The following is a 15,855-nucleotide window of genomic DNA, read 5'->3' as shown; positions in this document are numbered from 1 at the left end:
GAAATTGCTAGAGGATTACTTGATTGGACAAGCATTAAATTATAGTCTTATCATATTTAGGTATCATTGTGTACAAGTCGTCAAGATGACAGTGAAACTATGGAACTATGCTATAATTAATCGTCAGAGGTACCTTCACGATCCTCAAATATCATAAAATCATCATGATCCACCTCATCCCCTACGATCCTAATCCAAGCTTCCTTAACCATATCAATAACCTCATCCTCCCATGAAAGGTCAAGGTTGGATGGCGGAAAACAGTAGACATGGGCAGAGCGTTTGTGAATGGTAGGTAAGGATCCATCATTACTGAATCGACCTGATTGAGTGTATCGCATAGACCAGAGGATCATAGACTGGGAACCCTCGGCGCGGAGAAGTCGGTCTACTGCACATTCGAGGAGAGTATGACCTTCTGGTCCTGGAAGGGCGACACTGCCGTAGATAACACCTAATGACTTACGTTAGCCATGAACCAAACCGATAAATTATGTAGTGATGATATGGTAATGGGTGGGCTCGTGATCAGTTGATGATAGATTGGTTTCATCAATGCAATTACAGGCAATGTAGATAAGTAAAAGGTAGTCATCATACGAGCTGAGTATGAGGTGGAAGGTAATGGTGAAGAATGGTTCGACAGTGAGGGAACTGGATACTTACTCTGTTGACGAGGACAGTCGCCCGTGTCACTCGAATTGATCTGGAGGTACACTGGAGGCGACTGTGGATGGCTTAATGTATCGCCAGGGAACATGAGGATGGTACTGGCTGGGAGAGGTTGACCCTCGGTAGTAATAGGAAACAATGATGTGAAGCTCGAAGAGACAATAGTAATCGAGCGGGCCACTTGAGCACTAGGAAGTGATTGTTCTTGACCGGGGAGATCCCAGACAGAGCCAACGACAATTTTACTCCGTACCGATTCTCCGGTGGTGAGCTGCACCTCGACTGGGTGCTCTTCATCAGCCGAGGCCTCATCTTTCAACGATTGAATCCCAATGGCTAGGGCAACGGCACCTCCGCCAACGGCACAAGCACGACAAGCAACCTGAAGAATCTCGGAAGCACCACCGTATTTTGAAACCACACCTCCAAAGCCAGGTCCCATAGTTCCTATGGATGACAGATGTCGCTGTACTCGAGGGACAGCATATTCCGCAGATGTATCCTGGGTAGACTTCTGGGATAGCGACAACGAATGCAGTGCATGAAGTAGATCACCCGGAACGCTGAACTTAGAAGACAGATATTCGCTAAACGGTACCGACAATTCCTCGGCCGAGTCACGGTCGCCATCATCTGGGGACTTGCTGATGTGTCGCAAGAACCGCATCAAGGTCCTCTTGGACTTCATACTGATATGTGTATCAGCAAAGACATCCTCCCGATTACCAGGCACACGGTGAAAGATGCTTGTAGCACCGGACTGATTCGCATCAGCAGCCTGAATGCCAGTGTGAATCCACCAACTACCCAGTGCAACGAATTCGAGCTGGCGATAGACCTTAGAGGAAACCAGGATGGAGATTAGTGCTGAGCGGGTGTAGAGGAAATAGGGGGACAAGGAAAGTGTATAGGTCCGACTGGCAGCCAGCTTGGGGCGAATATCTGGTGTGCCTGCTGGACGTTCACTCCCCTCCGAATCATTCTGCGATTGAGGCGAACGCGGAGAATCCGGGGGGTGTTGATATGTGCATATCTTGGCATCTTCAAACGGAGACCGACCCGGATCTACACCAGAGGACAGAAATCAGCGACAGGCCGAGATGAAAGACACATTATGTAGTTTACCCACGTTGATTGACGCTGGTCACCCACTCTTGAGCCTCATCCAGACTGAACGCCGCGTCCGGTCCTCCATAGTGTGGATTCTGGTCCAATTGAAGAACTTTCTTCCCAGATCTCGAGAGTGCCCTGAGCGGAGTCAGTAGCTGTGAATTTTCACCTCAACAGGAAGATGAGAATCTCACAATGCCAACAGGGACTGGGACAGCCCAGTGCCTGCAATTATGACATCCCAAGTGGTGTCAGCCAGAGACTCCATTATGGCGGAGTATCACGATTCAGGGCTTGAGCTGTACCAGGTCAATAAGAGATCTACAGTGTTCTTCACCATCTATCTCATAATCTTCAGAAAATGATGATCCAAGCCCTGACGAGCAACCCCAAGTTCCGAAGAGAAAAAGGGAAGCTGTTTGGCAGTGAGTGGAGGGGAAAAAAAGGAAGAAAGAAAAATCGAGGCGGAGCTCTTTTGTGTGGGAAAGCGGTGAGGATAGCGGTGGAGTAAACAGACGAGATATTCACTTCATCTAAATATCTACACATCTATGTACAGTCAGAATTGCTAATGGATAGTTGACGACTATTGACTAAAAATTGGTGAGTCGAATATGTTGTAATTTACTGTTCTGACACTAATCAATATGTGCAGCTAGAATATTGATGTTGTCTACACCCGAGTCGGTATCATAAGGGGATCAGATAATGCAACGATCGTGAAAATTGCCATGCTGGGTATCACATAGTAGTAAGCAAATGCTATTATATACAAGATGAAAGCTCATGAAAACAGAGAACAGAAAAGCCTATACTGCCAAGGTCTAACCTTGTTTCTCTGAATTGGACTCTTCCCATTCGTTGAGCAACTTGGTGACTTGTTTGAATGTCACCGGCTTCGTCAAAAACAGATCCATCCCGGACTCTAAAGCGGCAGATTCGTCCTTCTCACTGCTTAAACCCGTCAAAGCAATGATGGTGGCGGGCTTTCCACCACCATTACGCGCTTTTTCGATTGCTCGGATGTTGCGTGTTGCTTCAAACCCGTCCATCACAGGCATCGAAATATCTGTTCATGGAATGATTAGCTTTAGCTTTCCATCGGCTTTCCTTCTCTAGCATCGGTGAACAACACTTACCCATGAAGATGATATCATAGTTTTGAAGGCCCTTCTTTACAGCTGCAACGGCCATTTCACCATTCTCAGCCGAGTCGAGAGTCGGGATCTTGCGTTTTTGGAGGAAGGTGAGCATTAATTTGAGATTGACGATATTGTCTTCAACAACAAGGATACGTGCTTCGGGCTTGGTTTCCGAGACTTTGGTTGATTCATTCGATTGATCGTTGTCAGTGGGAGGTGTGAGAGGTGTGGTGTTGCTGCTGGCTTCTGATTGTGTGATGACGCTGTGATTTGTCTCGTCTTGCTCGTGAGTTTGCGGCCTTTCTGGCAATTCGGACACATGAGATGATTCGGCATCAATAGGAGGCAAGACTTGTTCCTCAAGGCATTTTCGAAGAATCTTTCCAAATTTGTTTGGACCAAAAGGACGATGGATGATGTTCACAGTTTTGGTGGCTGGTAGCCAATTGACCCTCATAGTTTCGTGTCCAGCCCCATTACTACTCATAACCAAGACCGAGGGTTTACAAGCGAGATGTTCGTTAAAATCATTCTCCGAAGGAACCTCCTCGGCCAAGAGGAGGTCAATAGTCTCTCCCGATGATGGTGAGACTACTTCCAGACCGTACCAATCGGTCAAATAGAAGTATACAGCTGACCAGAACGGGTGTTTTGAAGCATTTTCAGGCTCTTGTCCCCAAATTGCAATCTTGCGTCCTGGAAAATCCCTTCCCATGTGTCTCAAATCGTTCGTCGTAGACTCTTTCTCCATCGGGTCCACTGAGCTTTGATTATCTGCACAATCCTCTGGCTCTGCACGGGACAGTGGAATTGTCACTTTGACAGTAGTCCCATTACCTGGTTGCGATTGAACATTTATATTTCCTCCCAATGATTTGAGAAGACTGCGAACAATAGAAAGGCCAAGACCAGATCCACTGGCAAGTGTATTCTCCTGCGCGAACGGGACAAATAGTCTCCCGCGTAGGAAATCATCAGAGATGCCCTTGCCAGTATCAGATACCGTCAAAGTCACCAGATCAGTCTTTTGACCTTGCTGATGTCCACTTTCAGAAGACTCGTTCACGTCGAGCCGGAGTGATATTTGACCTTGAGTGGTGTATTTCATTGAGTTGCTGAATATATTCATTATTATGCGTCGGAGAGCACCCGGCGCGGTTTGATAGACCCAATCGTGATTTGCAAAATTGAGATCTACCTTGACTGGAGGGCGAGAAAGATCAAGATCATTATTTTCGTTCGGAAGAGGTGTCTGGAAACCCAGAGGTTTCGCCATTTGAAGATGCCCGAGACACACGCCTTCTACCACCTCTTCAGCCAGGACTGACACGTCAGTCACCTTATATGCATCAAGATGAGCAGCAGAGCGATGCTTGTATCGACGCTTGGGTGATCGGTCTCCTCGTTTCTTGTTCAAGGATCGAAATTGTCTTTCGAGTGACACAATCTTGCTATAGTCCAGGACTTGGTTCATCGTGTCGAGCAGGGTTCGACCGCACGCATCGATGGTTTCCATAAGTGAAGCTTGAAATGGGGTTAACTCTGTGCCCTGCATGATCTCTGCTGCTGCTAATACGCCATGGAGAGGACTCCGTAATTCGTGGCTGCAAGTTCAAATTAGTTCATATTAAGAAGGGGGTGTGACGACGATCAATCATACGAAATACTGCCCAGGAAGTCACCCTTCTGTCGGTCAGCGATGAGGGAATCAACCCTATTGCATTCTGACATGATCGAAGACCCAAATCCTAACAAAGAACTAAGTTCCACGCATGGGTTAAACACATTGCTTTCCACCGTGTTCCAACAGAAAAAGCCTCCAAACCATTGCGAACTGGCAGAATTCCATAAAGGCACAAAAAGAACTTGAGTTGCTCCTGGGAAACATTTGTTGAGCATAGAGGTCTCCCTGGTTTTCCTCCTGTTCAGCTTGATCTGTCTTGACGATGAGCTCTTCGTTTCCTGACCATCCGGTGGCGCGTCTGTCTCTTCACTGTCCGAGCTGGACAACATGCCATCCCGATGTATGGACCAGATACGGCCTTTGTTGTATCGACGAAGCAAAATGCGTAGAAAATCCTCATCAAGATTGGAAATGGAGCAGTGAACTGGAGATTTATTCTTCATCCCATCGAAGTTGTTCTCCGATTCTGTTGATAATGCTAAAACATGGACAGCCTTGTTCGTGTCGGCCGAGTCAAACGAACTGGAACGGTCGCTGTCAGATCCGTTTTGAGGTATGGGATCATTACCGGCTTCCACGAAGACAACTCCATCATTCCCATCGAGTTCGAGACTTTCGCGAATCAAATTAGCTGCTCGTCGAAATGTCCAAGTATTTCCGCGCTGAGTTTCTCGGTTTAATTTCGCTTTTGATTGGTGTGACCTATTCTCATGGGTGGAAGTCAAGCTGGGCACGGTTGATTCTTCGTTTTCCTGTCCAGAGGCGAAGTCAAAGGACTTGATACCATTGCTTCGAGAAGGAGATCGACTGGATGAGGTATCGCTGGTCCGAGATCGATTCCTGGGGCTGCGACTTGTATTCTTCTCAGATAGTGATGTCTGATCGGCATTTTCAGTAACTGGGCTTTGTGAATCATCTGCGAAGGCCGAGCGACCCTCCACAAATAAACTTAAGCCATGGGATAATCGCGTAGCTCGGTGACCTTCAGCAGCCAACCGACTAGTCTTGAGGAAGTCCATAATGAGCATACCCATGTGTCCCATGGTCTCTCTTTCGAGAAAGGTGAATTCATCATGGGGTTTAGTATCTAGTACAAAAAAGCAGCCCATATTGATGTTGCTTTCTGTAGTAAGAGGTGTTCCGGCATAAAAACGGAACTTTGGCTCTTCTTGAACAAAAGGTAGGTCTTTATAGCGATCATCCTGGCTAAGGTCGTTTGATACCAGGAAATTGTATTCGCCACTTAATCGATTAGATGGAGCCAGTGCAATAGTATCCTATGAATACTTAGCAGGTATTACGCCGCAAAGAGGAGCAACGTCTTTTGAAAACTGTAGGGTTCAGTAAAGTAGGAATAATACTCACTCTGCACATGCTCCATGAGCTAGCGTCAAGTGTCGAGCAACCATTATAAACTCCACCACCAAGGAAATCATATTTGTCATGTCCTGAATTCTGTGCAGCTTGAGCTACTATGAACTGAGAATCACGATCAGAGACACTAAAGATCAATTGTTAGTGAGTACACAATCTGCCATTATCTGAGCTCACATTATTCCATGATATTTCTTACCTAATGAAGACGCGATCGACATCCAATCGAAGTGCAGCCAATTGAGCAAATGAATTTAATGTCGAACTAGGATCTCCCAAAGTCATCGACTCCCCGAGAGGTTCTAATGGAGCACATGTCGTGGAATCTTGCGAGTTTAGTGAGGTGCTTGGCTGTGGTGACACAGAGGGAACATTGCGCTGATGAGTAGCAAAGCTCCCGCGAGAATCTCGTCCCCGCCGAGAACTTGAAGATGTACTACTAGATGGAGAAGCATCGCCGTAGATGGCGGACAGTCGCTCGGGCTTAAAGTACCGATATACCTCACGAGCCCGACGACCTGCGCTGTGATCGCTCTCAATAATCGCCGGAGGGGGGTCTTCTTCCATCCTGGGTTATTGTATGTCCGAGGACAATCGTGTTGCAATAGAAGAGTAAATCCCTACACTTCACTAGTGTAATAAGCCCCAGGTCCATGCCAAGGTCGAAGATGTAAGTAGTTAAGCTCTATACAGTAGCAAATACTCCGTAAAGAAGGAGGGGTATGTAACAAGTGAGATTTGCCGATCTGATCGGGCGATCAGAATGGATTGACGTATGGAAAGGAATTAGTAGAAGCAAGATTTAAAAAGCGGTTTAAAGGGAGCGCTAGCACCGAGGGGCTAAATTAACGGTCAAAAATTATTATAAAGGAGACTCCGGAGAAAGTGGACGGAGTCTTTTGTTAGGGTACAAAATGGAACTGTTCTCCAACATGGAACCCTATGTGTACTGTAGTCAATTTTATTCCTACAAATACTTGTACACATACTGTACAGGGACTAATGGTAAAGTCTCCAGCCACTCAGGGGTCTGTGGCGGTTATACTGAGGTACCCCATATGCATTCTAACATCATAAATTCCTTCGAATTGGGGAAGAAAATTTGCAGGATGGTACTCGATGTGGTTCTCGGTACTACGCGGTACATGAAGACGGAAAACCAACATTCACAAAATCTGATTCGTGGGTTCAACTCAGCATATAAGAGGAACGCCTCAAAGGGGGCTGGTGTATAGACGACCCAAGAATCGGAATGGAAGGGGGGTTTGAACCAAGAAATATGACGAAACGCGTGGAGATGCCATGTCTCAGTGTAGTTTGGCGCATTGGCGATCTCCGCGTCGTCGTTGAACAGTGCTGGACGGCCGGGTTGACATTCCGCCAATCAGAGTAGAGTATTGGACGATCTAGAGAAGCTCAAGTGGACAATGGAATATAACAGAATCAGTGTTAGTATGTTTCTATTGTTTACTGTACAGTATCCTGTGAAGAAGAAACAACATTTTCATTTGAAAGGGAAATGGAACAAGAAGGGAAGAAGAACAAGAATGATATAGAATGATAGTTCGTGGATACCGGAAGATTCGGAAGGGTCAGGACCTCTTTATGAGTTACCCTCTTCGTGGTTCTAGATCATCATTTGATTCACAAGGATATGAAGCTAACGTTGCGGCATGCCGATCATGTTGTCTGACTTCATCATCACATCGAAAATAGCAATCGGGGTATCTTCTACGGAGTGTAGTACACTATACTGTATCGAATCTGTCAAATCCATGGACCCCCATGGGTTCTCTCGCTCGAATCTCGGCTTTGCCACTCATTCGAACGGCTCTGGTTGGCCTGATCCACCGGAAATAGGAAGGGAAGGACAAATGACTTGTGGCGATAGAGGGGGAGCATTGTCTGATATCAGGTGGCTGAATCTAAGCAGCGGAAGTACTCGTCTGCAGCCTCAGCAATATGTATAAGTCCTGTATTGTTAGAATCGTGCACTTCGTCATGTCTACCTGTATTCTGTAATTTGAACCTGTAGAAGTGCCATTGATTACCTCAAATCATTTCAAACCGACGAACGAGAGCTTAGAAGTTCATAGAATAATCTTTGTACAACATGCAAGCTCATTAGCTGAATCCAATGCCAGTCCATTGGGCTAGAAGGTGGTTTAGGGCCTAGGGCATACCGGGGCCTTCCAACAAGCTTGTGAGTCTGGGCTCCGCTGCAACCTCCTCTCTCCGTTCCAGCCCCTCACCCTTCCTTTTGCACTCCTAAGCTTCTTTTGCTCTTTGATCGTCATTCATTCTAGCTTCTTTTTTTAACATTCCTTAATCTTCTAATCTTACGGTGTCGTTGAGAGGCGTTAATCGGAGGGTGGCTAATTGTCTTGTCCCTCTCCCAAAATGGCCGATTTTACCAACTCCCAGGTAATGGGTGTATCATTCGACATCCCGACCAGGTAAGACCATGATTGACACGCCATTTTGGCATATTTTTTTGTTATGCCTATATGGAAAACATTAACTCGGTCGCAGATATGTTGAACCGCAGGCGGTTGAACTGGATGCTGATGGACTTGTATGGTATGTTCAGTCCCGTGTTCGAAGAGGAGAAAAAAGAATCAAATCAAATCAAATCAAATGAAAAAGCAGCAGAAATCTAACAAGGATACTTTTAGCTCTGCGGAAGACTCTATCTTACGAAGTGTGGTCGCTGTTCGAAAGGTCACAAAACCTTTTGGTTCTTCCATTCTTGCAAAGCGAGCCCTTCGTGAAATTAAGTTACTTCGATATTTGCGACATGAAAATGTTCGAGATTTCAAATATTATTATATTGAGTTTACCACAGACTGACCAGCAATTAGATTGTCGGGTTGAATGATATTTTCATATCTCCTGCGGAAGATCTGTACGTGAACAAAGAAAACCAAGCATTTTCTCATTTTCCAGTTTCTTCCACCCTTTGACTCCGTTGCTAATATTCATTCATAGTTATTTTGTGACAGAACTCATGTGGACAAACTTACAAAGACTCATCGAGCGAGGTCCCATGGAAGACGCCTTTGCGAGGTACTTCAGCTATCAGATTCTGGTGCGTCCTGAACTTTAATAAATGAAGTAATTTACATATTACTGATCATGCTCACAGCGAGGACTGAAATATGTCCATTCGGCGGGGATCATTCATCGAGACCTTAAGCCAAGCAGTATACTAGTCAATGAAAATTGCGATTTGAAAATAAGTGGCTTCGAACATGCAAGATTGCAAGGGCCACAGATGACCGGATATGTCGTGACAAGATTGTATCGCGCACCCGAGATCATGCTCACTTGGCAGAAGTATTCTGCCAAGGTGGATGTTTGGAGTTCAGCTTGTATTATCGCCGAAATGCTACTAGGGAAGCCGATCTTCCCTGCTACTAGCCATGCGGAACAGTTTCAGCAGATTGTGAAGCTTTTGGGAAATCCGCCTGTGTGGATTAGGGATATGGTTACGAACTCCAACGTAAGTCTGGAATTGAGGTCTCGGAAGAGACCAGATCCCCGTCAAAATTGAGTACAAGACTAATGGGCATATAGACCAGGGGATTCATTGATTGTTTACCAAAATGCCCGCGTAGGTCATTTGCGGATGTTTTCCCCAATTTTGCCAAGGATGGTATGTACCCGGGAATCGCTAGATCCAAAATGAAATTGGAATTGACAAATTATCTGAAAAGCCAACGATCTACTTGAGAGGATGCTCGTCTTCGATGTGAATGAAAGAATTAACGCAAGAGACGCTCTGTCGCATCCATACTTGAGACTATATCACGATCCAACCGATGAGCCAGTCGTCAAGGAAACTTTCGATTGGTCCTTCGACAATACGCAAACAACCGTTGAAAATTGGAAGCGGATTGTGTGAGTGGCCCGAGTCATTAGCAGAAACACCTTTTATAAAGATAAACAAGCTAATTCAAACTAAAAGATACAAGGAGGTCTGGAAATTCAGAACATTAGAGGTGAAGACTGGAAATGAAATGAATCTACACATGGGTGGTAAGCCCAAAGAAGCAACTGTGCCTATCAACATTGTTTCAACATCAGATCCTGATGGACATGTTATGTCAGGCACAGAGGAATTCGATGATATATTATCTTCCTTTTGTCAAAATTTCGATTCTGGGGAGATAGCTACACCATATCATGCAGAGAGTGTTACGGGATCTTCTTGATTTACAATTCTTGTCATTGACTGGATTGGATATTTCAATGATCGCACGATGAATTTTTGAGGCGCATTTCAGCATGCATTGGATAGATTGATTGGCGATAGCAAGTCAATTAGTTGAATGGACTTAAATTAATATTCTTTTTCCACCAAAAAAGCTGAGAAAGATCTTGTAAGTCTTGTAGTCTTTGAAAAGAGTAGGTAACAACTTGGTATGCCCTACACTGGCTTCCACCTTCCGCCGCTGACTACAGGAATGGTCCGAAATCGTTAGAATATGCTTACTATAAGGTTCTTCTGCTCTAGAGACACAGAGTATATATAAAGTCCAACCAACTTCTACTTGAATCAAGACGGTCGCAGTCCATAGATACCACGTGACCGATTACTCAGCAACACGTGGATCGCGGCTTAAAACGAAATTTTGCAGCGCGACAACTTTTCTTCTCCACGCCCACCCCCAGTGCTTGCACAGCCTGACTGTCATTTCATAACAGACTTAGGTTTCATGACGGGAACCTTCACTGGTAACTGTTATGGGGGTGAGAGAAGAATAATCACTCTGTATCTGCTGCTCTAGATGGTTTCATTTGATAGAAGCGGTTCGTTTTGTAGTGACACATTACTTCGCCTATTATGATATTGGTATTGGTTATAGTTGGATCTATATCGGTGTCGCTTTAGTTCGATCAACTTAGTAAGCTATAATTAATGGGCATAGCCCCGAGTCATACTTGATGATGCTCTTGTGGGCGTGAGAGCGATGCCTCATAGCTCGAGAACACGGTAGCTCAAGTCGTGCTGAAGGTGGAGGTACAGATATTGCTGTCCCTGGGCCAAACGCTCGCTTTGATTCCTTTTATCAAGGAGGAATTGCAAATCCGATGGTGGCAAGCCCGTAGAGACGTCGAAGTACATGCGAGCCTTAAACGCATGTACTATCTACGGCTTTATGTGTGCTTCACTCCTCACTACCTTCCACCACCCTAGCACGAATGATCTTAACTTCGTCCATTGGGCGGTCCTCCCCATTAGTCTTGACCAGACCCATCCTTTGAATGACTCGCATTCCACTCTTGACACGCCCGAATATCGTGTGTTTTCCATCCAACCAAGGTGTAGGTGCAAGGGTCACGAAAAATTGACTGCCGTTTGTATTGGGACCACTGTTCGCCATGCTCAGAACACCCGCACCAGTATGCTTCAGTTCATCACGGATCTCGTCTTCGAACTTTTCGCCGTAGATGGAGCTTCCTCCTCGACCGGTGCCGGTAGGATCGCCGGTTTGGACCATGAAGTTGGGGATGATACGATGGAAGACGACGTCATTGTAGTAGCCTCTCTGTGCCAGAGTCGCGAAGTTCTTGCAGGTCTAAACAATCAAGTATCAGTACATAGCAGGCCGGTGATTATTTGAAAGGGCAATGGCTTACCTTGGGCGCATGAGTGTTGTAGAGCTCAACTGTAAAGGAGCCCTGCGAAAGTTAGAAGCCTGAACCTCGAGACGGAGCCATAACAAGAAGTTCTTACCATAGAGGTATCAAACGCCACGTCAGTTGCCATTTTCAAAGAATCTTGCCGTATTTAAAATGCTGATGGGCGCTTCTTTTTGCTGTTGAAGAGGAAGTTCGCGGGGAAAGAAAAGAACGAAAGGCGGAAGAAGAAAGCTTGGCACGGCAGCTTCCATTTTGGACATTTCAACCTCAAAACATCTTTCAATCACCTTTTGATCAACTTCTTTCATTTTGTTCCGTTCGCCATGGACTAAATTGCTACTCTTTCCTTCATCCCAATTCATTCATTTTGTACACAAAGCTATTCACTCGCGTGACAAAAACAACATGGCTGATGTCCATGATGTGAGCCCCCCTCGCAGAGGTCTTGGGTGAAGCACTCTATCATTTCGACCGCATGAGACCTCTTCTCCCGACATACGGCCATTTACTTGTATCCGCTCTTTTCCCCATCTGGATCGGCGCACATGCTTCCCTCCAAAGACCCTCATCTGCCGCCAAACCGCCGAAGAAAGACGAAGACAAAGGAGATGACACTGAAGACGAGGATGATGATGAGGAGGAGGCAGGACCTGCTCAGAAGATGGAGGGTCTAGAGCCATCGGATGCCCTGATGTTTCCCTTGACCGCTGGTCTGACACTTGGTGGATTGTATTTGGTGATCAAATGGTTGGAAGATCCCGCCATCTTGAACAAGATTCTCAGCTTCTACTTCTCGCAGATGGGTATTTTTTTCGCCGTTGCGTTTTTGAAGGATGCTCTGTTAATATTTCGATCATTTGTTTTTCCGAGATATTATCGGTCTGGTGGGAAGCTCTGGCGTGTTAACCAATCTAAGCGTGTTTTCCAGGCTGATGGCCAAGTCCGACACTCACCACTTCCTGGTATCTTTGGGCGGATCCCGCTACCAGGCAAGATTCTGTCCTTGTTGTGGTCTACTCGAAATGCCTCCTATCAACGACTCCAGTTGCGTCTTCATGTTCGGGGCATCATTGACGGCAAGGGACTTATAGGCCTTCTCGACTTGTTTAGTGGACTTTTTGCTCTAGGCGCTGTCGGCTATTTTGCATTCATTACAAAACCGTGGTGGCTGACCAACTTCCTTGGGTTCTGCTTTAGCTACGGCGCTCTGCAGTTTATGTCTCCATCGACATTTTGGACCGGAACTTTGATTCTAGGATCCCTCTTCTTCTATGACATCTATTTTGTATTCTTCACCCCGCTGATGGTTACAGTCGCAACAAAATTGGATGTTCCCATCAAGTTGCTTTTCCCGCGTCCAGCTGGGCCGAATGATGACCCTACCGTTCAAGCATTGGCAATGCTGGGACTTGGAGACATTGTCATTCCTGGGATGATGGCGGGGCTGGCGCTACGATTTGACCTTTTCCTCTATTATCATCGAAAGGGAATTCAGAAGGCCCAAATCGAAGAGAGTGAGTCAATCGTGAAGCCTCAGTATCAAGCTGCGACTGGTTCCTGGGGCGAGCGTTTCTGGGCGCCAACCAGGGCATCGCAGATACCAGAAGTCCAGCCTCCCTACCATGATGCTCGAGCTTTCTCCAAGACGTACTTTAAAGCAAGTATAGTCGGATACGTGCTTGGAATGGTCACCACCCTCCTCGCCATGCAGTATTCCAATCATGCCCAACCAGCCCTCCTTTACCTAGTCCCTGGTGTCTTGATCTCTCTCTGGGGCACTGCCCTCTTCAAGGGTGAACTCCATCTTATGTGGAACTTTTCTGACGCAGAGGAGGATGAGGATGAAGATGAAGAAAAGCCCACGAATGAAAAAGATGCTCAATCGGACGAGGAGAAGAAAAGTGAGCCTGCCCAAGAAAACAAGAGCCTGTTCATGCGGATCCTATCTGGGGATCTTAAGGCACTAAAAGCTGGAGGTTCGTCATCGAATACTCAGGATAAAGATCAGAAAGCCAACAAAGATACACCCTCCGAGGACGAAGGCACACAGGCTTCTAGTTTCGAGAAGGACGGGGCGGAAAAGAAGAAGGACGGTGATGACAAGAAAGGGAAGCAGGAAAAGAAGGAAGACGATCTCGATTTGGTCACATTCTCGTTATCATTCCGACGCGGTGCTGCCTCTAAGAAGGATTCTCAAATCGATTCCACAAACCTTCAGAAGGACGAGATTTCCATCACTCCGGTTGATGGACGAGATGAGGAACCACCAGCCAAAAGGCGACGTGGCTCTCCTCGAAAGAAATAAATCATTGTGAAGAAATCATAGCTATGAACGGGAATATTCAATGAACAACCTCTTACATGAAATCTACACGGCCAAGCAATATCTATGGCCATTCGATCAAACTCCTTCCATTGCTATAGTTATAAATATGACCCTCAGAGACTTATAACCTGTTAGCTTTGTAGTATCTATCGAGACTAATAGAGCAATATTGGACTCCAATGTTGCTGTATGGATTTACTAGGCGGTGCACCCTGGAGTCAAACATCATAAACATTTCCAAGTGGTATCATATTCTCGTACTACTGTTAACATTGATCCAATATCCGCTTCATCTCCTCCCATCTCGAAGCAGAAACATCAACTAATTGTCGGAGGTCATCACTATCAACCGTCCAACCACCATGCTTTTCCATCTTCACAACAACCATCTTCCCCTCACCATTCTTCTCTTTATCCACAACAATGCAAACCCGCTCCTGACTCAACCCTTCTTCATAACCATCTGGATCAGCAAGAATCCACTTTTGCTGCGACCCCTTCTTCTCTCGGACCTTTTGCTCCTCAGCATCAGGAATGACAACGGAACGCCAGCCCGCCGCAGCGTCCGCCTCAAAAACACAAAATGAACTGGCAATAGGTAGACCACGTAAAGAGAGCTTGCGAGATTCCGAAATCTTATCCGAGCAGATAATTGTTTCATTATCGACATCCCACCATGCCTGAGGAAGCTTCGTATCACGTAAAGCAGCTAGGACAGCCGCCCAGGCTGCGTCGAATGGGTTTCCGGCTAACGAGATGAGCATAATATCGATGTAGAGGACCCAGAAAGCCTTGATCTCGGCAGGTTTGCTTTCCTCCTCGACGCCTGATCCAGCGTCCATATCCATTTGTTCCTCCTCATTATGCCGTTCCAATTCTTCCGGGCCCAGGTTTGGCGGTTGGTACCAGATACGCAGATCTTCTGCCCGAACCATACGGGTAGTGTGCAAGAGGGAGAGGATTTGGTGGGAAAGTGATTGGGCGAGCGCAGAAGGTGGTGCACTGGGAATAAAGCCCGGTGCACACCCGGTACTCAACGAGATATTCGGGACAAGTAAGTTCAAATCTTCAACGTGAGCACTATCATCCTCATCCTCGTCTTGAGATTCATCACTCGATTTCTCGGAATCTGCAAGACGTCGTCGCTTATTGGCATTTTCGGACTGCGAAACACTCCACGAGGCAATATCATCGGTATGAAGAATTTCGGCCCGAACGCCACAGACAGCGGTCGTATCTCCGATACGAACAACAGCACTACCATTTGTATGAGTCAGGGAACCTGCATTCGCAGATGTGACTCGGAATTGAGAGGCGGCACGACCATTGGCGCGAATGGAGGGTTGATTGGTTGCGGGTGGAGGGGAAAGGTGGGCGAGAAGGTAGGCATGTGGTTGAAGACGGGCGAATTGTGATGGTGGAAGGGAAAGTGAGTTTGGAGCTGCTGGGGGAGCAGCTGTAGAAGCCATGGTTAAGAACTTCTAGAGAGGCTTTTTGTAAATTGAGAAGATTGGAAGATCGGCAGGTTCTTCGAAAAGACCAATTGACTGGCAGAATATTTTCCATTATCGGGCGGTGAGTATTAGTGCCTAATACTGTAGGCATTATATGAATGACCCAATTAGGCAAGTAGCTTAGGGCTTGGATGTAGATTGTAAATAGTTTTATGCAGCACTGCATCACAATGTTAATTGACGGTCAATCGAACCACTAAAAAAGGGCCCTATACTTGACGCCAATTGAAAGGTTCATTTTATCAAGTGCTTAGTCATATTGTTTTTGATTGTGTGATCGAAATCGAATATTTGCTCCCGGAGCCCTCACTGGATTTAGCAATGAGTTTTGTTCTTATATATATATATATATATATAGGGTTGACCTATTATTGAGCCAAACAGGAG

General features: G+C 46.1%; 6 protein-coding genes across 6 annotated transcripts; 2 read left to right on the top strand and 4 right to left on the bottom strand.

Annotated features, from left to right (window-relative positions):
• Window positions 1-116: 116 nt before the first annotated feature.
• On the bottom strand, window positions 117-2,050 carry N7469_000620 (putative Rab geranylgeranyl transferase escort protein; the record flags this gene model as incomplete). Its single annotated transcript, XM_056639540.1, has 4 exons — window positions 117-454; window positions 667-1,737; window positions 1,802-1,920; window positions 1,977-2,050. The coding sequence occupies 4 exons, from the start codon at window positions 2,048-2,050 to the stop codon at window positions 117-119; spliced, it is 1,602 nt and encodes a 533-aa protein (XP_056505297.1).
• Window positions 2,051-2,606: 556 nt separating this feature from the next.
• N7469_000619 (hybrid sensor histidine kinase/response regulator) lies at window positions 2,607-6,549 on the bottom strand (the record flags this gene model as incomplete). The annotated part of the gene is made up of 5 exons (XM_056639539.1): window positions 2,607-2,851; window positions 2,922-4,528; window positions 4,585-5,885; window positions 5,941-6,109; window positions 6,182-6,549. The coding sequence occupies 5 exons, from the start codon at window positions 6,547-6,549 to the stop codon at window positions 2,607-2,609; spliced, it is 3,690 nt and encodes a 1,229-aa protein (XP_056505296.1).
• A 2,070-nt stretch (window positions 6,550-8,619) lies between these two features.
• On the top strand, window positions 8,620-10,019 carry N7469_000618 (mitogen-activated protein kinase; the record flags this gene model as incomplete). Its single annotated transcript, XM_056639538.1, has 7 exons — window positions 8,620-8,787; window positions 8,844-8,887; window positions 8,971-9,070; window positions 9,128-9,484; window positions 9,559-9,637; window positions 9,699-9,882; window positions 9,950-10,019. Coding segments are annotated over 7 exons (1,002 nt in total), but the record flags the coding sequence as incomplete, so codon positions are not given.
• A 1,134-nt stretch (window positions 10,020-11,153) lies between these two features.
• cyp1 (putative peptidyl prolyl cis-trans isomerase (CypC)) lies at window positions 11,154-11,755 on the bottom strand (the record flags this gene model as incomplete). Its single annotated transcript, XM_056639537.1, has 3 exons — window positions 11,154-11,564; window positions 11,626-11,667; window positions 11,723-11,755. 3 exons carry the CDS (start codon window positions 11,753-11,755, stop codon window positions 11,154-11,156), a joined length of 486 nt encoding a protein of 161 aa, XP_056505294.1.
• Window positions 11,756-12,033: 278 nt separating this feature from the next.
• N7469_000616 (aspartic endopeptidase) lies at window positions 12,034-13,933 on the top strand (the record flags this gene model as incomplete). Its single annotated transcript, XM_056639536.1, is given in 2 exon segments — window positions 12,034-12,051; window positions 12,071-13,933. 2 exon segments carry the CDS (start codon window positions 12,034-12,036, stop codon window positions 13,931-13,933), a joined length of 1,881 nt encoding a protein of 626 aa, XP_056505293.1.
• A 287-nt stretch (window positions 13,934-14,220) lies between these two features.
• Window positions 14,221-15,423, bottom strand: N7469_000615 (3' exoribonuclease family protein; the record flags this gene model as incomplete). Its single annotated transcript, XM_056639535.1, has 1 exon — window positions 14,221-15,423. The coding sequence occupies one exon, from the start codon at window positions 15,421-15,423 to the stop codon at window positions 14,221-14,223; it is 1,203 nt and encodes a 400-aa protein (XP_056505292.1).
• Window positions 15,424-15,855: the final 432 nt, after the last annotated feature.

This window comes from Penicillium citrinum, assembly GCF_028827155.1.
Source record: "Penicillium citrinum strain IBT 23319 chromosome Unknown utg000001l:1.0-4955037.0:1.0-4956770.0, whole genome shotgun sequence".
In the NCBI taxonomy this organism is placed as follows: Eukaryota; Fungi; Ascomycota; class Eurotiomycetes; order Eurotiales; family Aspergillaceae; genus Penicillium; species Penicillium citrinum.
The sequence above is the reverse complement of the archived record's forward strand: the minus strand, read 5'-3'. Positions and strand labels throughout refer to the sequence as shown.